Source organism: Saccoglossus kowalevskii, chromosome 6 (assembly GCF_978046115.1).
Source record: "Saccoglossus kowalevskii chromosome 6, keSacKowa6.1, whole genome shotgun sequence".
Taxonomy (NCBI): Eukaryota; Metazoa; Hemichordata; class Enteropneusta; family Harrimaniidae; genus Saccoglossus; species Saccoglossus kowalevskii.
The window spans coordinates 9422145-9448316 of record NC_140646.1 but is presented as its reverse complement, the minus strand read 5'-3'; the positions used below and the strand labels follow the sequence as shown (position 1 = coordinate 9448316).

The following is a 26172-nucleotide window of genomic DNA, read 5'->3' as shown; positions in this document are numbered from 1 at the left end:
ACTATATATGTAATATCAAAGCAATTGGACTTGCGGTTTTTAACAAGACGTCGAAAATATATCACTTTTTACCAAAAATTACAAAAATATTCACCAAAATTAGAGAATTGAAGATATGATCATGAAATGAACAAATCTGAGAAAGGTCTACCCAAGGTACATATACACCAAGTATCAAAGCATTCAGGTTTGTAGTTTTCAAGAAGAAGTCGAAAAAGTAAAACATTGACACGAACGACGACGACGGACAATCACTTATATGATAAGCTCCGCTTGACAAAGTCGACAGCGGAGCTAAAAAACACCTTCAACAGGAGGGTCAAACAATTTGGCTCCTACATGTACATGTATGAATGCTGTACAAAGCATATTTTAATTAATACATACATTGTATAATCATTATGGTATTACATGATGAATCTAATCTGTGCATTTTTTATTAGCTTTATCCAACATAATTTGACAAATCACATTTTCATATACTCCACCATGACATAATGCTAAGCAGATCTATTTGGTAGCAATATGCAAATGAGTTCAATACATTTCTCTCTCATATACATGCTGAATATTCATGCCATATTTGGCGGATTTTAGCAAAAATATAACATATAGGACAAACATTACATCATACTGTGTATTTTTCATTGTTGTATGTGTTAATTAATTTTTATATAACTATTATATTTATACCCATATTTCCCAGATAATACTATTACTATCCAAAATATGCTTTATCTGAACAGTAATTGGACAGTCTGGAGAGGTCTGAAAATTAGGATTTAGCTGTAAAGTGAGATTTTATGGTATGATTGCCATCCAGAGTCCAGTCTATAAAACTGAGAACCCAGTAAAATGCAAGATTACTACACTGCCATTTCATCAATCAATGAACAAATCAATCAATTAAAATCAATATGTTTGATATTAAATTTCTTTTCTTCCAAGTCTGCTTCTGATGTCTGTTGTCTATTGAGATTTTTCAGCATAAAACAACCCCCACTTCTGATAGCCAGCAGCACATCTTTTCAGTTTCCTATTCCAGCCATCCATTAAGGACACAAAGTCTTTTTCAGAATGTTCCTATGGAATAAGTACATATCATCTGTTATATCACAGTTATAGACATACACATATTAAACAATATAAATTTTGGTGATTTATGAAGTTTGCTGTCAGATTTTGATTTGAGCAGTGATATTACAAACATTTAGTCGTTATATAGTATAAATGATAGAAAATTGTACCATATCTGCTCTACAAAAAGTGGACCTCTAATATAAGTGCATATAAATAATTTGCATTTGTCGTATACTGAGCCATTAACATATTGCTTATTTTGACCATTGAAACATATCTGTAATTCACGTAAGTACATGCACTACTAAAAAAAAAAATAAAGTACATGTCATTGCTTCTTTTTAGTTTATAATGAAAAATAAAACTAACCTTGAGAAAACTATTTTTTGTCTTGTTAAATCTGACCTTTTCCTGTTGCAGGACATCAACAAATTGACTTGTTTTATCTAGTGCTTCTACATTGATAAATCCAGCTTTTTCAATCAACTAGGCAGAGAGATTAAAAGGGAGATTGTGAATAAGAGTGAATTATATGGAACAATACAACTAGTCCTCTTCCTGTTCTTGTAAAACAATATTTGGTAAATCTTAAAAGTATTTGCACTCCCCAGTCCTGCGAATTTTACCAAGTCGTGTGAATTCTTAATTTTTAAGCATTATATAAAGTTTGAACATGAGCAGTCACAACTGCATTCACTAAAACAAAATGAGCACCAGTCAGTCATTTTGGATTTGATTTGACAAACAAAATGACATACATCAAGTTTGAAGGAAATCCGTAGATACATGACTGAGATCCTAACAAGCTTTATCAAAAGCATTATAATTTTGTGAAATCCAGCAGGTTAGATTAAATTTTTGAAAATGTTTTTAGGCAACAGTGTTTTCTGTAGAAAAATAGCCACACCCACCTATCCTGAAACGGTTTACTGGTTTCCAGATTTCCCACTTTTGACGAAGTTAAAGTACACCGCCAAATGCCAAAATATGAGAGGAAGCCATACTCTTGAGCCGTACTTTTATAACACAGCGTCATTCAACATACTTTTGAACGATATACATTTTTCGGCCGGTGTTTTTTTTTTTTTTTTCCCAGAGATTTTTAGAGGTTGTTTTCACAACAAACAAACATGGTTAAATATTGTGTTGTGGGCGAGTGGAGTGATATGTATAGCTATTCACACGTTCCAATCGATCGGCGACGTCAACATTATCGATTACATCACAGTCCCTCAATTTTGTTTTAAAGGCTATATACTGTCTCACGGAGATAACCAGAATGTTTAAAACTTCGTCGTTAAATTCACCTGCAGTAAGTTACGTTTTCAGATTCCCCCAAATATTTGTTTTGACCTTCGTCACCAATTCCCACATTAGAGTGAACGTTGAAAACTTTGTTGTGAAATTCACGTGCAGCAAGTTACGTTTTTGGATTCCCCCAAATTTATTTAGACCTTTGTCACCTATTCCCACATCAAAGTGAAATACAGCATTAATATTTGTTCCCCGGGAATCTTCGCTGGTATTTTCAATCGGAAACACCAGGGCCATAAGACTTGGTTATCAAGGACGCATGTCAATTGGATCGAATAAATTCTTTTGTTTCAAGTTCATTGTATGCCTAGAAACATGGCAACATTGTAATTTTGGTGAATATATAGAACATGCCCTATTCAAATAAGGAATTTTGATATGCCAATTGAAAAACTCCGGATCCGTACTGGAACGTCTCCAGTATAAAAAGTCCTCTACTATCTGAAATTTTACAATGGCACTTCCCTATCAATGCGTCTTTAATGTAAATCACAGTGTGAAGGGACTGTGATGTAATCGATAATGTTGACGTCGCCGTACGTAAAAACACACTCTCGAACTTGACAACATTCAATCTCTGACAACTAACCATATGAATGGAAATAGCAGTTAAATCAATCATGAAGACTGATGATTCGATTGATGGCCTGATGGCCGGAATAACTGTATTCTTCATTTCTATGCAATTGTGATTCTCAATTTCTATGTGTAAAATATTGCTAGTATGGACATCAACGGCTGACAGACAATTTTGATTCTGTAAGCTTTCTAGACACGGGCAAATGACTTTTATTTATTTTTTACTATTCCAACTTTTTCTCGGTGAAATGTTACACTGATAAGTAAACGATCTTGCACATAGTTAACATGAGACTCTGGATAACAGGTAGGACCTGAAGGTAGCATCAACTTACAGCAATAATGGGCAAGTGACAATCCCTTTTTTTTAAATCTCATTTACAAGGATTTCCGCATAAAGTAACATGTTATCATTATATCAAGGAAAAATAAGAATTTTTTTTGTCCAGGTTGTATAATGGATTATATATTTATATATCATGGGAATTTTTGTAAAGTGTACCTTTATGTATTACCGGTAAAATATGCACACCATTAAAATGATAAAAACTTCAAATGCAACCATAGTACACACACAGAGTAAACAAAATTATCGAGAGTGATTTTTGATTACCGGTAGTAACATGATGTGCATTATATATAATTGGTGATGGGAATTACAAAGCCATTTTATAAAATAGTGAACAAATATTTTCGTGACAAACACTAACCGTAAAATTCAACCATCATTGTCAGTGATGGGAATATTTTGTATTGAAATTTCATTAAATCGCGGGATCCAAACATAAAACGCGACATATCAGGGTTCGTGAGGGGAGGTTCCTGCGTTGAAAACGGATAAATAGCACATATACACACGTGTTCGTAGTAAGTTTTCTTTATTGAAAAACATCACAGCTTCCATGCCCACATAGATTCAACTCATTGTTGTGAGTTTTATAGAGCTATATCAAAGGCATACCGGCCAAGGAGTATGTAAAGTTGAGATTTGACACCCCGTCAACACCTTGAGTCAGGTGACTGTCACTCTTTGCATCTCAGTAATTGACGGACAGTAAGTGTTAAGTCATCTCCTCCAGCTCTTTTACGACCAATTAAAAAATTAGTTCTTTTACTTACTGGGATGTAACTTTTACTTACTGGGATGTAACTTTTACTTACTGGGATGTAACTTTTACTTACTGGGATGTAACTTTTACTTACTGGGATGTAACTTTTACTTACTGGGATGTAACTTTTACTTACTGGGATGTAACTTTTACTTACTGGGATGTAACTTTTACTTACTGGGATGTAACTTTTACTTACTGGGATGTAACTTTTACTTACTGGGATGTAACTTTTACTTACTGGGATGTAACTTTTACTTACTGGGATGTAACTTCTACTTACTGGGATGTAACTTTTACTTACTTCTGTTACATCAGAGTTAACGTATACCAATTTTATAACTTACAAAACATTTGTAGACTATTGTCAAGTAATATGAGAGGCTGCACTAGAAACTAGCTTGGATATATACATCCCAGTTAACGTATAGTTACGCATTCTTACTACCTTATACTAAAATATGAAGTACCGGTAACACAGATAGGGGAAATGTCTCATGGCATGAAAAAATAATAAATAAATCTTTTGTCCGGGTTATATGATGAATATTTTGAGTGAGTATGTACCGGTATTAAAATATGCAATCATAGTACACGTACAAAGTAAACAAAATTATGTGAATTTGCATGGGTGGTGGGAATTTCCATGCCAGTTTATAAAATTGTGAAGAAATATTTTCTTAAATGATAACACTAAGGTGTATCATTGATGCATATAATTACATATGTCAGAAATAACAATAACTGACATTTTACTTTTACTTTAGTTTTATATGTATTGTACTTTATTACAAACATTTTATTGCTGTTCAACCAATGGAAATTATTTCTAAGGATGCAATAAATTCATTATTATTATTATATTATTATTATTATATACAGTACTTTGTATCATTTGCGGTTACTTTTGTTTCAGGTTTGTTGTTGTTTTGGGTGAATATAGAACATGTTAAAGCCCAAAATTGTAGCAATAATTTTCACGTCGCTGTACGTCAAAACACACTCTCGAACTTGACAACATTCACTTATGGACCACTGAGCAAATTGATGGAAATGCCAGTTACATCACTCATGAAGATTGATGATTCGATTGCTGACCAGCCGGGGATAGCTGCATTTAGTGTTCATTTCTGTGCAATGTAAAATCATATTGATGCTGTGGGCGGCGAAGGCTGACAGATTGTTTTGGTTCTGTGGCTGGCTCTCATAGCACGGACAACTGACATTAGCTGACTTTTTTTTACTATTCCGACGTGTTCTGGGCTGTATATAACAGTCAGACACTGACAAGTAAGTAGGTTGGTACTACTACTAGTAAACAGCCCTGGACATATTCAATATAGGAGTCTGAATCAGTTAGGCCCTGAAAATAGCACCATTGCACTGTATTCCATTAATGAACAAAATTCACATAACAATCTCATGCTTACAAATAATCCCATAATTTGTTACTACCTTATACTAAAATATGTTTGGAGTACTGAAAAAATTCCCACTTCCGTTTCAATTAGACTTAAAATACACCGCGAATATTCATTTTTGAGATTTTTGGTATGTGTTGGTTCTTGGATATTTCAGCTTTGTCATCTCATATTTCATTTAGTAATGCAAACTTCCCAGATTGTGTAAAAACGGAGAGTTTCTTTATTTCGATATCGAAACCGCCTTGGCTTAATTATTTGCTGGGGGACGGCCACTTAGGTACGTGTTCTGTAATTTGCAGCGCATAAAAACGTTAGGTAATTAAATTCACAGGAAGTTGACAATCCCTAATATTGTTAAATCGTCAGTTGTGAACTTTATCAGAATTCCCGTATAAAGTTAGACATCATTCTAGCAAGGAAAAATATTGATTACTTTTGTGCAGGTTATATAATAAAATATGAAATAATTAATATTTTATTTTTACTTATTAAAATATGTACACATTATATCCAATTGGGGTGGGTATTGCCAAGCAAGTTTATAAACCTATAAACAAATATTTCGTAAATAACACTGACCGCAAAATACGCCTTAGAGAAGTATTACTGATGGAATATTTTATATTGCAATTTCTTTCAATTTGAATTAGTTGCATTGCAATGCATTAGTAATAATGTAAATATATATATATATATATAAATAAGTAAATATATATATATATGGGAGGGTTACTGATAATGACCGAATGTACAACGGTGCTTAAAAATATGGAAAATAATAAAAGTCCGGGGATGGACGGTTTTAGTGCCGAGTTTTTTTGGTCTGACATTAGGCATTTTGTTTGAAATTCTTTAAACGAAGCATATACTTCGTGGTCACTGTCGGAAACACAGGGCCGTGGTATAATTACATGTATCCCAAAATCTGATAAAGATATATCTTTCTTAAAAAAACTGGCACCCTATCTCACTGTTAAATACAGAATATAAAATTGCATCAGGTGTTTTGTCAGGTAGAATGAGGAAAGTGTTGCCTAGTATTATTCATAGTGATCAAAAGGGTTTACTAAAAAGACGGAATATTGGTGAAAATACGCGTTTAGTTTATGATGTATTGCGTGGGTCCATTGTAAAAGACATTCCGGGCATGCTTGTTCTGCTTGATTTTACAAAAGCGTTTGATACGATTTCTTGGAATTTTATTGACAAAACGCTAGATTTTCTAAATTACATAGGGGGGTGCGACAGGGTGACCCTCTATCTCCATATCTTTTTATTCTTTGTGTCGAATCACTTGCCCATAAAATACGTCACTGCTCAGACATTAGTGGGGTGACCTTATGGACACAAGAATTTCTTTTAGGTCAATATGCAGATGACACATTTACTTTTCTTGATGGTTCAGAATCATCTCTAAAAAGTTTATTTTTGATACTTGAACAATTTGCATACATTTCAGGTCTTCAGATAAATCACGATAAATCAAGAGTAATTTGGATAGGATCAAAACGCCACTGTGGAGAAACTATGCTTCCGCATCTAAATTTAAATTGGTCCGACAAGCCTTTTACATTATTAGGTGTAAATTTTGACGTGGATTTAATTCTGTGTGAGAAAATTAATTTTGATGATAAAGCCTTGCAAGTTAAGTCACTCCTGTCAAACTGGGCTTGGAGACCTTTGACATTATGTGGCAAGGTGACAGTAGTGAAGACATTAGCGTTGTCAAAAATGGTACACATATTATCTGTGTTACCTCCTATGCCAGAAAAACAGAAAAAGTCTATTATGGACGCTTTTTATGAATTCATTTGGAATAAAAAACAAGACAAAATTAAAAGGCGGTTTGAGCCTAACACATTTACCATCTTTTATCAAATCGCTTCATGTCTCCTGGGTAGATAAGCTGTTATCTAGCCAATATGACGAAAGTGGCTGGAAACGGCTATTTCAAGCTTATACTTATATGGATTGCTCTTGTTTTAAAGTTTTCAGTCAGAAACAAGCCGCCGACTTTGCTGAAAAACGGTTAAAGTCAAACCTTGTTTGGTACCATGTTTTTCTGAGTTGTTCTAAAACAATTACATGTACAATCCCTTACTCAAAGCAATGCATTTGGTTTAACCCAGATATCTTAATTAATAAGAGAACTATTTTCTATAGAGGTTGGTACCAGAGTGGTATTGTATTTCTATCGGATGTACTGGATGATAGCGGCAATTTCCTTTCCTCAAATATAACATATCATCAAATCAATTTTTAAAGTATTTTGGTCTTATTGATGCTATTCCTGGAAATTGGTTAGTTTCCTTGAATAGCAGATAATGAAAATGAATCTACCCTGATCCATATTAAAAGAGTTTACTCAGAAATCGTAGAGAGAGTATATAGGTTAAACTTAAAAACTTAAACCTGTGTTGAAAAGTGGGAGAGGTTATTTGGCACAAACCTAAATTTTGAATATTATTTCAAACTACCTTTCATTATTACTGATGATGTATCACTCAGAAATTTTCAATACAGACTGATTAATAGAATTACCACTACAAACAGGTTTTTAAAAATACGTAATATAGTTTATACTGATAAATGTACTTTTTGTAACAATTTTCCTGAAACACTGCTTCATTTGTTCTAAAATTGTATGTATGTCTCCTCAGTGCATCACGATCTTGAATTGACCCTTGACGATAATTGTAATATTTCGGTAAATTTTTCATCAAAAGATGTCATCTTGGTATTAAATGTACATGATTCTAATTTAAATTCGGACTACACTCTTTGCTTAAATTACCTTTTACTGCTGATGAAAAAATATATTTTCAATTGTAGGTACAAGAATGTAAAGCCATCTTTTGTAAATTTATGTAATTATTTAGAGACAGCGTAAAAACTGGCGCCAGTGACAGTGGTGATCACTGTGACCAGCTATTCCAGAAAGGACATATTTCGCATCTAACTCAACCCTATGCGACAAACGTGATATTATGTGTTCATTATGGTTCATATTCTTCCTTGACGAACAAGCACATAAGTGGCAATTTAGACAAAGATGAGAAAACTGTACAAGAAATGTGCCTTATTTACACATATTGGCAATGCAAGCTGCCATACAAGCTCCCCTTCTGACGTCACAAGGGGAATTTCTGTATGCAAATGAGAAGCTAATGAGGAGTCTTGTTTTAAAATACACAAAAATAAAGTTGCTATGGACTAAGTTTGAAATGCATTTTTTCATTTAAAAAAAAAACATTTTAGAAACATAAAAATTAATAATATTGATTTTAGGCGAGAAAATAGCAGCCATTTCACATACAATACAATTTGCATAACAATAGAATATGTTGAACACCTCTATTGTATTTATTGTTATACTAAATTCCTAATTTTCGAGTTGTTAGTTTTCTACGAAATTCCGCTAGAGGGCGCATCCAAAATACCCAGATGACGAGCCTGAGTGGGGTTGTTTTTATTGAAGTTCTGTATTCTTACATGCGTAAATCAATAGATTGGAAAAGCAAAAAAGTTCCAGAACTCCGCAAATTTCTTCAGGATCGTGGTATAACTTGCAGCAATGTTCGTAAAGCTAAACTGTTTGAACTTGTTGAGTTAGCAAACGAGTTAAATGTTCGCCAAGAGTCAAACAATCGTCGTCGTACTGTAAAACACGAGTCGACGATAACTCTAGTAGATCCGTGTAACGTAAAAACTTGGCAAAAAAAACTTCATACTTTGCCTTTGTTTGAAATAGCTGATATGTTCGCATATTTGTTGCATCGAAGTGACTGGACAACAGCCAGACTGAAAGAATATCGACTTATTAATGGTTACTTACTTCATAATTTCCGTAAAGCTTCATCATGTGCAGAATACAGAATTTATTTTCATTATGGCAGAGTGTATTCGGCAATGGTCCATGAAGGAAAATCCTTACAAGCCATGGTTTATTATTAAATCAAACTCTAAAATAGTTTCTGGTGTTTGTAACTGTGTTTTGTAAGTTTGATTTAATATTTTATTCACCAGGCGATCAGCAGATGCAGTTATCATAAATGGACACACGTTTTTTTCCTTCCGTAGTTATTTTAACTTCAACTTCGCAAAAAATGCCATGATAAGGATTCTGAACAGGAAGATCGATGTGGGAATCGGCAACGAGCGAATTTTTCATCAAATCCGGCTCAATGTTTTCGTTTGCGCTCGTCTCGGGAAGCTGACAGAGTCTTCGTTTTTCAATCGATGTATAACTGCGGTTGAAAGACGGCTGTCTCCAGTTATTGAACTAAAAAAATACTGGCGCAGGATGGAAAATGCCATGAACAAACCCGGGAATATAGTTTGGCGTCCACTCAGATTCCCAACGACGCATTCGAATCCACTGGCGTTGAAGTGTTGATTTCTTGGACGAAAGAAATGTATGAAAAGTTACGCCTTTCATCTCAGGATATTTCGCTGTTTTTTTCTTTTTAATCGAACCCAAGGAATAGTCTGGGGCATTACAATGCCAGTTAACCATTTTGACCAATTCTTGCAAAACGTTTGTAAAAAATAAGACTTCGGCAACAGTAACTACTAGTATATTGCTTACAGCAGACGCCGCTCAGATTTCAACCCCACCACGAACGTTGAACGGACTGTCATCCGGGTACTTTGAGAACGCCCTCTATCGAATTTCGTGAGAAAAATAGTAACTCGGAAATTAGGAATTGCCTATATTGTTTATCCAAAATCAAGGAGTTAGGGACCCCTGCTCTATAATGCCCTAGGGAACACCCTGAGGAAATAAGTGCACTGTTAAATGATCTCATGACAATGTACATGTAACCAACAAATATTTGACTTGACAAATGTTTTACTTACTAAATTAGTGATATCAAGCCAAACAATGTTTTTACTTACTAAATTAGTGATATCAAGCCAAACAATGTTTTTAATTACTAAATTAGTGATATCAAGCCAAACAATGTTTTTAATTACTAAATTAGTGATATCAAGCCAAACAATGTTTTTAATTACTAAATTAGTGATATCAAGCCAAACAATGTTTTTAATTACTAAATTAGTGATATCAATCCAAACAATGTTTTTAATTACTAAATTAGTGATATCAAGCCAAACAATGTTTTTACTTACTAAATTAGTGATATCAAGCCAAACAATGTTTTTAATTACTAAATTAGTGATATCAAGCCAAACAATGTTTTTAATTACTAAATTAGTGATATCAATCCAAACAATGTTTTTAATTACTAAATTAGTGATATCAAGCCAAACAATGTTTTTAATTACTAAATTAGTGATATCAAGCCAAACAATGTTTTTAATTACTAAATTAGTGATATCAAGCCAAACAATGTTTTTAATTACTAAATTAGTGATATCAAGCCAAACAATGTTTTTAATTACTAAATTAGTGATATCAAGCCAAACAATGTTTTTAATTACTAAATTAGTGATATCAATCCAAACAATGTTTTTAATTACTAAATTAGTGATATCAAGCCAAACAATGTTTTTAATTACTAAATTAGTGATATCAAGCCAAACAATGTTTTTAATTACTAAATTAGTGATATCAAGCCAAACAATGTTTTTAATTACTAAATTAGTGATATCAAGCCAAACAATGTTTTTAATTACTAAATTAGTGATATCAATCCAAACAATGTTTTTAATTACTAAATTAGTGATATCAATCCAAACAATGTTTTTAATTACTAAATTAGTGATATCAAGCCAAACAATGTTTTTAATTACTAAATTAGTGATATCAATCCAAACAATGTTTTTAATTACTAAATTAGTGATATCAATCCAAACAATGTTTTTAATTACTAAATTAGTGATATCAATCCAAACAATGTTTTTAATTACTAAATTAGTGATATCAAGCCAAACAATGTTTTTAATTACTAAATTAGTGATATCAAGCCAAACAATGTTGCCTATAGGAATTCTGATACTGGTCTTCAGGTATTTCCATCTGTCAACAGAACAAACTGACAAAATCCTAAAATGTTACCTTTCCATAATCTGGTACAGTATACAGTGTATATCCTCTCTGTGCAACATAACTTTTGAATTCCTCAGAGTGATCTTCTTTTGGACCACAGCAATAATCACTGATTAATAGTTTACCACCAGGCTTCAACCATTTCTGGAAAATATAATAGTAATTTACATATATTTAATTATCATTTATGACATAAGGTACATTGTAAGAGAAAGATTGCATAAAATTTGTTTCTTGAATTTACATAACAATCATCATATCATCATTACCTTCTGTAACCTACAGCCTATCTATCAGCTGATTTACATAACAATCATCATATCATCATTACCTTCTGTAACCTACAGCCTATCTATCAGCTGATTTACATAACAATCATCATATCATCATTACCCGGTACCTTCTGTAACCTACAGCCTATCTATCAGCTGATTTACATAACAATCATCATTACCTTCTGTAACCTACAGCCTACATGTATCTATCAGCTGATTTATCTCCACTATACAAATTGTAGTTGGACATTTGAAAATAGCGTTTTTATCAAAAAGGACAAAAATATACACTAAAATTGAAAAATTTAACTTGTCGTCAAGAAGTAAACAAGCAGCCTGTCGGCTGAGATAGCTCCGCTGTTAGCAATGCACATGGCAATTAAAGAACAGAAGATATCATTAGAAAATGAACAAATCTGAGAGAGGTCCACATGTAGTACCTATATGTATAATATATCAAAGCAATTGGACTTGCGGTTTTCAACAAGAAGTCGAAAATATCACTTTTTACCAAAAATTACAAAAATATTCATCAAAATTAGAGAATTAAAGATATCATTATGAAATGAACAAATCTGAGAGAGGTCCACATGTAGTACCTATATATGTAATATCAAAGCAATTGGACTTGCGGTTTTCAACAAGTCGAAAATATCACTTTTTACCAAAAATTACAAAAATATTCACCGAAATTAGAGAATTACAGATATCATTACAAAATGAACAAATCTGAGAGAGGTCCACATGTAGTACCTATATATGTAATATCAAAGCAATTGGACTTGCGGTTTTCAACAAGAAGTCGAAAATATCACTTTTTACCAAAAATTACAAAAATATTCACCAAAATTAGAGAATTAAAGATATCATTACAAAATGAACAAATCTGAGAGAGGTCCACATGTAGTACCTATATATGTAATATCAAAGCAATTGGACTTGCGGTTTTCAACAAGTCGAAAATATCACTTTTTACCAAAAATTACAAAAATATTCACCGAAATTAGAGAATTACAGATATCATTACAAAATGAACAAATCTGAGAGAGGTCCACATGTAGTACCTATATATGTAATATCAAAGCAATTGGACTTGCGGTTTTCAACAAGAAGTCGAAAATATCACTTTTTACCAAAAATTACAAAAATATTCACCAAAATTAGAGAATTAAAGATATCATTACAAAATGAACAAATCTGAGAGAGGTCCACATGTAGTACCTATATATGTAATATCAAAGCAATTGGACTTGCGGTTTTCAACAAGAAGTCGAAAATATCACTTTTTACCAAAAATTACAAAAATATTCACCAAAATTAGAGAATTAAAGATATCATTACAAAATGAACAAATCTGAGAGAGGTCCACATGTAGTACCTATATATGTAATATCAAAGCAATTGGACTTGCGGTTTTCAACAAGAAGTCGAAAATATCACTTTTTACCAAAAATTACAAAAATATTCATCAAAATTAGAGAATTAAAGATATCATTATGAAATGAACAAATCTGAGAGAGGTCCACATGTAGTACCTATATATGTAATATCAAAGCAATTGGACTTGCGGTTTTCAACAAGAAGTCGAAAATATCACTTTTTACCAAAAATGACAAAAATATTCACCAAAATTAGAGAATTAAAGATATCATTACAAAATGAACAAATCTGAGAGAGGTCCACATGTAGTACCTATATATGTAATATCAAAGCAATTGGACTTGCGGTTTTCAACAAGAAGTCGAAAATATCACTTTTTACTAAAAATGACAAAAATATTCACCAAAATTAGAGAATTGAAGATATCATCATGAAATGAACAAATCTGAGAGAGGTCTACCCAAGGTACATATACACCAAGTATCAAAGCATTCAGGCTTGTAGTTTTCAAGAAGAAGTTGAAAAAGTAAAACATTGACACGGACAACGACGACGGACAATCACTCATATGATAAGCTCCGCTCGACAAAGTCGACAGCGGAGCTAAAAATGAAAATATTCATCAACATTACAGATTTGAAGATATTATCATGAAATGAACAAATCTGAGAGAGAAATTAGCGTTGTTTTCAAGAATATTTCAAAATTGATGCTGAAGGATGCTGGACACCAACAGACAATCAGTAATATAAACAGCTCTGTTTAGTCGACCAAATCAACAGCGCTGCTAAAGAGCTTAATATCTGTATTCATTTGAAAACATACCTACACTCATTTCAACATACCTACACTCATTTCAACATACCTACACTCATTTCAACATACCTACACTCATTTCAACATACCTACACTCATTTCAACATACCTACACTCATTTCAACATACCTACACTCATTTCAACATACCTACACTCATTTCAACATACCTACACTCATTTCAACATACCTACACTCATTTCAACATACCTACACTCATTTCAACATACCTACACTCATTGCAACATACCTACACTCATTTCAACATACCTACACTCATTTCAACATACCTACACTCATTTCAACATACCTACACTCATTTCAACATACCTACACTCATTTCAACATACCTACACTCATTTCAACATACCTACACTCATTTCAACATACCTACACTCATTTCAACATACCTACACTCATTTCAACATACCTACACTCATTTCAACATACCTACACTCATTTCAACATACCTACACTCATTTCAACATACCTACACTCATTTCAACATACCTACACTCATTTCAACATACCTACACTCATTTCAACATACCTACACTCATTTCAACATACCTACACTCATTTCAACATACCTACACTCATTTCAACATACCTACACTCATTTCAACATACCTACACTCATTTCAACATACCTACACTCATTTCAACATACCTACACTCATTGCAACATACCTACACTCATTTCAACATACCTACACTCATTTCAACATACCTACACTCATTGCAACATACCTACACTCATTTCAACATACCTACACTCATTTCAACATACCTACACTCATTTCAACACACCTACACTCATTTCAACATTCAAATTTGTCCTTGTATGGAGTAAAACACATTTTGTACATAATAGAAAATAACATTTTTTGAATACAAACATTCACACAGCGTAACAAATTTATGTCATTAAATTATTACTACAAGCAAAGATGTATCATAAGGGTATCATTAGAATAGCAGAAAGTATGGCAGCATGGAGTCACATTGATCGTCGCTGCATGTAGATATTACCAACATGCTGCATTCATGCATAAATAGTAATTATTCCTTTAAAAATATATATTTTTATATTAAAATTAGCATCAGAACATTAAGAAACTCAACAACATATTTTATCTCTCTGTATCAGGTCACTATATGGTTACAAAGACAGTGAAATTATGTCATATTTAATAATTAACAATAATTCATATGTACCAGAAAATTCTTGAACAGTGATAACTTATCAACAATATGTAGAATGGTGTCACGGCTGTAAATAACATCAAATGTCTCTGCGTTGAATTCTCTCTGTGTTATGTCAGAGATTTCAAACTGTATCTGGAGGAACAAAATAAATATTTGTAATTGTTCAATTTAGAGAGATAAATATAAACAAAAATGCCAAGAACGCGCAACAAGTATAGAACCAGAATATCAATTGTGCCAAACATTGTATTCACAAGTCTTTCTTCGCTGTATACAATGTAGTTACAAACCTCATCGTGTACTGCAAAACATGTCTTCTCAGCTATCAAGTATTTTTTTAGCTAAAGTAATTTTGCTAATTCAAGATGTTGCTAATTTAATAGAAAGTATATTCTTACAATGAGATAGTTGAGTTAATTAAAATTTTGTAAATTGAGTAAAATTTTCTAAAATTGTACACAGCTACTTCAATGTGTTTCACAGTATTATCTATCACAGCTTATTGTATGTTGAAATTAAAATGGCAACAAATCTAATTATAAATATTTATTTATCAAATCCTGTCACTGATGGGATATATATATTACATAGACCATGGTTTAACCTTTTCATCAAGTTTCCTCTTTCAATCACAAGTTCACAAAATAGCCCCGTTTATATTCTGCATTTTCTTTCAGAAGATTGGAACAAAAAACAAGCAGCCTATCGGCTGAGATAGCTCCGCTGTTAGCAATGCACATGGCAATTAAAGAACAAAAGATATCATTAGAAAATGAACAAATCTGAGAGAGGTCCACATGTAGTACCTATATGTATAATATATCAAAGCATGGACTTGCGGTTTTCAACAAGAAGTCGAAAATATCACTTTTTACCAAAAATTATAAAAATATTCACCAAAATTAGAGAATTAAAGATATCATTACAAAATAAACAAATCTGAGAGAGGTCCACATGTAGTACCTATATATGTAATATCAAAGCAATTGGACTTGCGGTTTTCAACAAGAAGTTGAAAATATCACTTTTTACCAAAAATGACAAAAATATTCACCAAAATTAGAGAATTAAAGATATCATTACAAAATGAACAAATCTGAGAGAGGTCCACATGTAGTACCTATATATGTAATATCAAAGCAATTGGACTTGCGGTTTTCAACAAGAAGTCGAAAATATCACTTTTTACCAAAAATTACAAAAATATTCACCAAAATTAGAGAATTAAAGATATCATTACAAAATGAACAAATCTGAGAGAGGTCCACATGTAGTACCTATATATGTAATATCAAAGCAATTGGACTTGCGGTTTTCAACAAGAAGTCGAAAATATCACTTTTTACCAAAAATGACAAAAATATTCACCAAAATTAGAGAATTAAAGATATCATTACAAAATGAACAAATCTGAGAGAGGTCCACATGTACTGGTAGTACCTATATATGTAATATCAAAGCAATTGGACTTGCGGTTTTCAACAAGAAGTCGAAAATATCACTTTTTACCAAAAATGACAAAAATATTCACCAAAATTAGAGAATTAAAGATATCATTACAAAATGAACAAATCTGAGAGAGGTCCACATGTAGTACCTATATATGTAATATCAAAGCAATTGGACTTGCGGTTTTCAACAAGAAGTCGAAAATATCACTTTTTACCAAAAATGACAAAAATATTCACCAAAATTAGAGAATTAAAGATATCATTACAAAATGAACAAATCTGAGAGAGGTCCACATGTAGTACCTATATATGTAATATCAAAGCAATTGGACTTGCGGTTTTCAACAAGAAGTCGAAAATATCACTTTTTACCAAAAATGACAAAAATATTCACCAAAATTAGAGAATTAAAGATATCATTACAAAATGAACAAATCTGAGAGAGGTCCACATGTACTGGTAGTACCTATATATGTAATATCAAAGCAATTGGACTTGCGGTTTTCAACAAGAAGTCGAAAATATCACTTTTTACCAAAAATGACAAAAATATTCACCAAAATTAGAGAATTAAAGATATCATTACAAAATGAACAAATCTGAGAGAGGTCCACATGTAATATGATAAGCTCCGCTTGACAAAGTCGACAGCGGAGCTAAAAAGTAGAAGTAAAAACTGAAAATTGACTCTAATTTTGTCTGTTGGTCATACCATGTGGTTGGTGGAGGCTCTGGATGAACTGGGTAAAACCTGATCAGTTTACTTTTTTTCAAATTGGCAATTAAGCATCAGACTAAGAGCCATGGCTAATACAGCTTTTCCATTGGTCAGATGCATGCCACATTTGTTTGAGACTTAAAGGGGAAGTCAAGCCAAACAACACAATGACCCCCAAGAAAAAGCTCCACAAATGTAGGAGAATGCAATTTACAGTTTTTTTATATCACTTTTTATTCTCTAGATATTCTACATTTCATCAGTATTATGTAGTCAGCTATCTTTATACTCAAGCAAAGGATTATGGGTAAAATATGACATCATAGAGTCTGTTGTCAGAAATTGAGAAAATGATTTCATCTACCGGTATAACATGGGAAATACTGATGCGAATTTGTCCAAATTTTTGTTGTGCATATTACTCTTGTATATGATTATAGTAATGTAAATTAGAATGTTACAAATACACATAAAATGAAGATATTGCCAAAAACATTAAAAAAATAAAAATCATTATTTTCGTTGTGAAATATAGAATGACACTTTTTTGTCCACTTTTTATGGTCAACAGGTAATATATCACCTATATAACCTACTCACATCGGTAAATTGTATACAATATAAGGAAATTTGAGCATTTGTTAGAAAAACATAAAAATAAATATTTCCAGTTGTTTCCATGACAACTATTTTATAAGCATGTTTGTTACCACATGTAAGCTACCATGTTCTAAACTTTCAGCCACTTTGAAGTTCAACTTTTGAAGTTATAGATGAAATCATTTTCTCAATTTCTGACAAGTGACTCTATGATGTCATACTTTACCCATAATCCTTTGCTGAAGAATCAAGATGGCCGTCTACATAAATTTATGAAAAATTTAATATCTAGAGAATGAGAAGTGATATAAAAAACCTGTAAATTGCATGTTCTTACATTTGCCGAGCTCTTTCATTGAGGATTATTATGTTGTTAGCCTTGACTTTTCCTTTAACTATTTAATCCAAAAAACAACTGATCAAACTAATGTGACAATAATGTAATAACGCAATATTAATTATTTAATCATCAAATAACCCGACATAGTGCGAGATGACATGTACTTAGAGAGTTGTGTTATTTGGGTTGTAGTTAATTTTTTTTTTTGGTTAAATAATCTCCACAAATGTGACAAAACATTGCAAATTATTTCTATGTTGATTGTCCATGTTTCTGTAATTATACCAAAAACGAGAATAGAGATAATTAAAATTAATGCTCTATTGAAATATCAGCTTCCTACTGAATATTAAATGACTTCAATCACTTAGTCGCATGAGCATACATGTATAAAGTTTTCAAACGTATATTGTCCACAAAAACTACAAAGCGTCCACACAGAGGAGCACTGCCGTCAACACCAACACTGCTATCTGACCTTTTTAGAAAACTTAAATAATGAGAAACATTAGTACAAAAGTAAGAAAAATTTAAAAAGCCGTAACTCATTCTTTTGAACAGAAACGACAATGATCAAAGGTCAAAACTCACAGATTCCATTTCCTTGGCTTGATCTGAAAGAATGCGCCTGTGCGTTCAGTGCTAGAATCACATTACGAAAAACATGTAGCAGGCAAATGTGAGTGTGTTCAGAAATCACAAACGTGTGTCAATAAACTACCATCAAGGTCTGCCAAGGCACACATCTTACAGGCACAATCCCCAATTCACACCTACAACTATAGGCATTGCTAGTCTGTTCTATATTAGTCTGAGTACAGATTAAATGTCCAAACTGTTTCATCATTGAATAAGAGATTGGTATCTACAAAGATTCATTTGCATTATGGTGAGGCAAAAATTGTGATCAATCTAATTGGTAAAATTTATTATTCAGATTGCAGGGCAACTTACCTTCTGAAAGTCATGTGCTCTTTCTAATGCAATCTCTATCATATTACATGACAAATCTACACCATGAACATTGACCCCATAGGTCTGTGGAAAAAAAAAAAACTTTTTAATATCTTGATAGCAAGGAATAGATGTATGTAGTTGGCATGGTAAACATACCGGTAACAAATTTAGGCAGAAGGTTTTCAACCCGCCTATTTACATAGTTCATAGACTCCGGTCAGTCAAAATGACTATCAAAATGACTATTTTTAACTGTAGGCATTTGTAATATATTGACAAGTTTGTGGCTTATTCAAAATGGTGGAACACTCTTACTGTTTATTAGCAATGAACTCTGGGTAATTAAGCAATGACGTAATCATACACAAATAGAACCTTCAAAACATTACACTGCTTTCCCCTAAAAATGGGAATATAATTTGTTAAGAATACAACTCACATAAGTTTTTAACAATTGCTTCAAAAATTGAACAGTAACAATAAACTCACAGATCTAGTTTGACTACAGGTTTCCTTACTCTTTGAGATCTCCTCAAAACTGGTGAAGTTGTCACACATTCAGGAGAAACCGTAGGTTTAACATTCTGAGTAATTACATTCTCATTAGGCTGATTAATAGAAACATTTTCATTAGGAAGATTTACATTTTCATTGACAGAAAAATCATGCAACTCAGGTACACTGACATCTTGCTCGTCAATATCACCTTTCACACAATCATGTGCTTTAATTAAATGATCTGTATGAACATATCTAGTTGTATGACCTGTTCTAACAATATAACTTTGTGGTCCACAAATTTTAATTACAGTACCTGGAATCCACTTATCTATTTTAGAATTACCTCTAGTATTTCAAACACGTACTCTGTCATACTTAACAAAAGATCTATCACGTTTACATTTCAGATCCTTATACTGCTTTTGTTTCTCTTGTTTACTCTCTACAAATTGTACAAACTTAACCTGGTTCTTAAACGCCGCTTCACCATCAATTCTGATGGTGATACACCTGTCGTACTGTGAAGTGTAGTACGATACCTTAACAGAAAATTTGCTATTCTATGTTTCATAGACACACCCTTTGTACATTGAAGAACTTGTTTCAATAAAGCTTCTTTTACAACTCTAACTGACCTCTCAGCTGCCTCATTGGATTGTGGGTGATACGATGGAACCAAAGTATGCTTTATGCCATTTTTACGCAAAAATTCAGAAAACTCTACAAAAGTAAACTGTGGCCCATTATCAGACACAACCTCTTCAGGTAAGCCATGGTCAGCAAAAATTAAACGCAACTCAGCAATGGTATGCTCAGCAGTAGATGAGGTCATATGTTTCACCTCAATCCACTTTGAATGGCTATCAACTCCCTTAACCAAAATTAATTAAACAAAATGTATACTTTTTGTGTATAATTTTTTGTATACAAGAAGTACCCTATATTTGGAACAGATTTGTATACAACAAGTATGCAAATACTATGCAAATAGTGTACAAAAATTTTTAATTTAGTTAAATTGATCAAGAAAAAATTTCATAAAAATTGGCAATAAAACATGTTCGGATCCAAAACAGGATAATTTTTAATATATGCAAATTGGGCAAACTCTAAACAACTCTCTTAGGTAATGTGTTATACACTCTTCTTATAATGACTGAACTATTTCAGTAAACTCTAGTAAAAATATAACTTTACTGATATCCAAAAATATAGTTTAGTAATTCCTAATTAATCTATTAAAAATGTTTTTATACTCTGTTATGAATTTAATTGAATATTAAATTCCATATTTTTGTACAGTTTATGTATACATATATTGTATTATTGGGCAGAGTTAAGTTTATTCAGATTCTAAGTCCAATATTTGTTCATTCTACGTATACATAAATAGTACTAATATTTGTCAAGATTTGTCAACGAGAATCATTCATTAATATAAAATGGCCGCCAGTCGGCCACTTTGAATCTTATCTAAAAAACAAAATTATTTGCATCAAGGTCCCATAACGTCTAATGTTTATACCAAGTTTGAACAAAATCCATCTGTAAACAGCTGAGAAATGGTTGATTTTTAGAATTTTTTAGCACAAAAATTGCCCCCATTCGGTCATCTTGAATCAGATCGTAAAACAAAATAATGTGCATCAAGGTCCTATAATGTCTAATGTATATACCAAGTTTGAACAAAATCCATCTGTAAACAGCCGAGAAATGCTTGATTTTGATGATTTTCAGCACAAAAATGGCCACCATTCGGCCATCTTGAATCAGATTGTGAAACAAATTGACGTGCATATGTATAATATCATGTATGATGTATGTGTGAAGTTTGATTGTGATTGGTCCAGGCATTTCTAAGCTACAGGTCCGGACGCACGCACGGACACACGCACAAACACACGGAGGTCAAAACATAAGTCCCCGTTTGCGGACTGCGCCCTAACGAGGACTAATAATTTGTACAGTTAATGTATACACAAATTATACTACATTCTGTCATCAATCTAACAAATTGTTTTGGTTACTCTTTATTTCTTAGTCATGATATTGTACATTTTTTGTATATGTAAATTATACAATATTTAGTCATTGAATCCTATGCAAAAAAAGTCTGTACATTTTTAGTATACAACAAATATACATTAATGAATTTGTATAAAGTGTGTATACAAATAATGTACTGCTGTTTTCTTGTATGTATAAATTTTGTATACAAATAATGTACGCAATTTCAAAAAAGTATACTTTTTGTACAGAATATGTATACAATTATTATACTATTGGGGCGTACAATTTGGTAACTACAAGAAAATAATCACTACCTTTTTGACAAAAGTCAATATGAATACGCTGAAATGGTCTAGTTGGCCATTTCCAAGGAATCATTTTGACATACTGTCCAAACTCTCACTACCTCTTCAATTTGCTCATCCATTTTTGGCCACCATACACAAGTACGAGCAATTGCATTCATACTACATATACCTGGATGTTCCCAGTGCAATTCTTTTAACATTTTCTCCCTTAAAACTGGAGGAATAATCACCCTGGAACCCCAAAGAACACAATTTTGCTCACAACACAACTCAAGTCTTCTACATGTATTATGATATGGTTTAAGAGTCTCATCACTACAACTCTTTGGCCACCCTGACACTTTACTAAGTACTGGATCAACATTTGTAGCTTTCCCAATGTCCTTTGCTGTAATTGGGAAATCATCATCGATGGCACTCACTTGATAAATTGCACTCTCACTACCCTCTCTGGAGTCTCCATGTGGCAACCTGGAAAGTGCATCACAGTTAGCATGATCTTCTGATCTTCTATATTGAATTTCATAATCATATGCTGAAAGTATTAACGCCCATCTCTGCATACGTGCTGCTGCAAGGGTGGAAATTGCTGATTTTGGACCCAAAATTGCTAACAATGGTTTGTGATCCGTAATTAAAGTGAACTTTCTTCCATACAAGACCTGGTGAAACTTCTTCACACTAAACACAATTGATAATGCCTCACGTTCAATTTGTGCATAGTTCTTTTCACTGTAACTCAATGTCCGAGACGCATATGCTACTGGCCTTTATTTTATTCACCATTATCCATCACATGACTAATTACTGCACCAAGACCATAACTTGAAGCATCACAAGCCAGTCGTAGTTCACCTTTCACATCATAGTGTATGAGTAAGGCATCACTGGTAAGACTTTGTTTACAGGATTCATATGCTTGTTGACATACAGTAGTCCATTTCCATTGGATATTGGTTTCTAAAGGTTTATGTAACGGTGCTAATTTGGTTGCTAAACCTGGTAGAAATGAGTGATAATATTGGATCATACCCAAAAATGATCTCAACTGACTAACATTGTGTGGAACAGGTGCTTGTTTTATAGCATAAATTTTCTTACTCACAGGATGCAAACCATCAGCATTTACTTTCAGTTTAAGTAGGTCACTTCAGGTTTCAGAAATTCACACCTTTGTAGTTTCAAGTGAACATTATGTTTGCGAAATCTCTTGAAAACATCAACTAGAATTCTGAGATTCTCCTGCCAGTTATCACCACCAATACGAACGTTGTCTTGTTTACACACACATTTCTCTACCCCTTGTAGCATCTGATCCATTTTAGCTTGGAATATTTTAGGAGTAGATTTGACCCCATAAGGCAACTTGGTATAAGAATACAGTCCTTTATGCGTGTTAATTGTCAAATACTCTTGACTCTCTTTATCAACACTGAGTTGTGCATATGCATGTGACAAGTCAAGTTTAGTAAAAACTTTAGATCCTGCTAGCACTGCATACAAGTCCTGAGTAGTAGGAAGTGGATACTTTTCATCCTCTACAGCTTGGTTGATGGTCACCTTATAGTCACCACAAATTCTCACAGACTTATCAGCTTTTGGTACAACCACTATTAGACTTGCCCAATTTGATCTCTCAATTTTCACAATCACACCATATCGCTCCAGTTTGTCCAATTCTTTTTCAACTTCATCTTTCAAAGCATACAGGACTAGACATGGTTTAATGTATACAGGTTTCACACCATCTTGCATAGTTATGTGTGCTTCAAACCCTTTCATACCCTCATAGCCTTCTTTAAATTGCTCGCTATGTTTTGATAACAGTTCATTAAGTTGAATTTTGGCACTGGAAGATTCCAAATTAGTGACACTAAATATCTCACCCCACTGAAGCTTTATATGGTTCAACCAGTTTTTGCCTAACAAAGTAGGTTTACCTTCATAATTTGCTACAATTATTGGCAATATATACTTATGACCTTTGTACAGAACATTACATCTCATCTTTCCACACACCTTAAGCATTTCACCAGTATATGTTTTCAACTTAACATCTGATATAATAAGTGGAATATTACTAAATTTCTCTTTGTACATACTCTTACTCATAATTGAGTAGTCAGCTGCGGTATCTATCTCCATTTTACACAATGACCCATTAATGGACATATCTACAGTATAGCCTATCTTGGTTGGACTACCTGTAACTGTAAACAAGGAATAAGTACCTAAATCATCATTGCTATACTCGCTGTGTGACTCTGATACATTATTTACACTACCTTTAGCCTTAAAATACTGCTTGGGCTTCACACTAGCTTTGTCATATTTTCTTTGACAAACAGATGCAATATGACCTATTTTGACACACTTATAGCATTTAGCTGACTTAAATTTACACTTCTGTGCATTATGATTACCCTCACACCTATAACATGATTGTTTACCATTGTCCATACTAGTGTGATCATTTCTGTTCCTCTTAAAAGTTTTCAATTTGTTCACAACACCTGCATTACTGTTATGACTGCTGGCTGGACGAAATTCATGTGTATTCTTCTTCGCCATCTCCATGGACTGGGTAATCTGACAAGCTCTGTCAAATGTAAGGTCAACAGTGTTCAACAGCTTATTCTGTCTCTTGGAATTATTCAATCCGCACACAAACCGGTCTCTCAATGCTTGATTCAGGAATTGTCCGTAATTGCAGTGAATGGACAGTTTCTTTAATGACACAATATAGTCATTGATCGATTCGCCTGGTTTCTGATTTTGAGTTCCAAAATGAAAACTCTCAGCAATTTTTAATGGTGCTGGATTATAATATCGCTCTAGTGTTTGTACGATGACTTGTAATTGAATGTCTTTGGGCTTCACTGGCACTAACAAATCCACTCAGTGTGGAATATACTTCAGGTTCGATCTCCGTTAGGAAAATTGCACGTTTTCTTTCTCTAACAACAAGATTCGCTGCTTCATTATTCTCACCTGGTATTTCTACAATGTTATTTGCCGTGAAGAACATCTCCATTCATTCCACATAGGAATTGAATGTTTCTCGTTCGGCATTAAACTCGCCCACTCGACCGGTGAATGCTCCGACGTCTGCCTTCTCGCGCACAGTTTTGGATTTACGAACGCAATCCTTTTCAACTTAAGAAAAATTCACACTTTTTTCTCCTAGAAAACTTCAACACTTGTTTGGCATTCATCCACGTAGTAATATCCCATCCTCATCGCCAAAATGTAATATATTGACAAGTTTGTGGCTTAACGTAAAAAGAACCAGTCCGTATTATTCAAAATGGTGGAACACTCTTACTGTTTATTAGCATTGAACTCTGGATAATTAGAGCAATGATGTAATCATACTCAAATAGAACCTTCAAAACAATACAGCATTAACCGCGATTCAGCCAACGACTGAGAGAGAAATCTAGGTCAGGGGAAGCCCCATGACCTCCTAGATTTTCTTACATGTCACGAACCTTGTGACAGAGGCAATGCGGGTGACACCATCTTGCCTTATGATCACTTCTGGTTTTTTCTTTGTAAACAAGAACTAAGCCAATTGCTACGGAAAAGTGGGGTGGCCGGGAGGGACCTGGAGTAATATGGTGGATATGAACTATGTGAATAGGCAGGTTTAAAACCCTCTGCCTCAGTTCACTACGTTCAATTACCCACCATAGACTCTGGTCAGTCAAAATGACTAATTTGAACTGTAGGTGCCAAGAGGTGGTGGGTTTCTGAGCAAAAACAGAAACAATAAAGGGTTTCCCAGCCCGGGACAATATTCCCTACTTACGACGACCACCTAGTTGAGACCAGTGACCAACGAGGTCTTACCTTGCCGGTGTCGTCCCCATAACAAATCAAAGAAAGCTTAGAAAGAACTCCTGTGTGCTGAGAGTATTGAAGACGCATTCAAATTAATTCAAAATTTAAGACTTGCTTTTCAATCGAGAAGCTTGGCAACTAATTTTAGTCTGCTATTTGAGATGCATAATATAAAAAAAATACAGAAAATACATTTGATTTTTCATCCATGGTTTTTAGTCTAATTTATTCCAGAGCACCTCTGCG

At 33.2% G+C, this 26172-nt stretch overlaps 1 protein-coding gene across 1 annotated transcript in view; it reads right to left on the bottom strand.

The window, feature by feature from the left end:
• Positions 1-407: 407 nt before the first annotated feature.
• Positions 408-26172, bottom strand: part of LOC100378603 (uncharacterized) — an 88321-nt gene continuing 62556 nt past the window's right edge. Inside the window, exons 8-12 of the mRNA XM_085500019.1 lie at positions 19262-19345; positions 15208-15330; positions 11529-11663; positions 1450-1566; positions 408-1083 (exon numbers count right to left, since the gene is read on the bottom strand). Of these exons, the coding sequence (XP_085356145.1) occupies positions 970-1083; positions 1450-1566; positions 11529-11663; positions 15208-15330; positions 19262-19345 (573 nt within the window). The 3' untranslated portion in view covers positions 408-969. The remainder of the gene's footprint in view (positions 1084-1449; positions 1567-11528; positions 11664-15207; positions 15331-19261; positions 19346-26172) is intronic.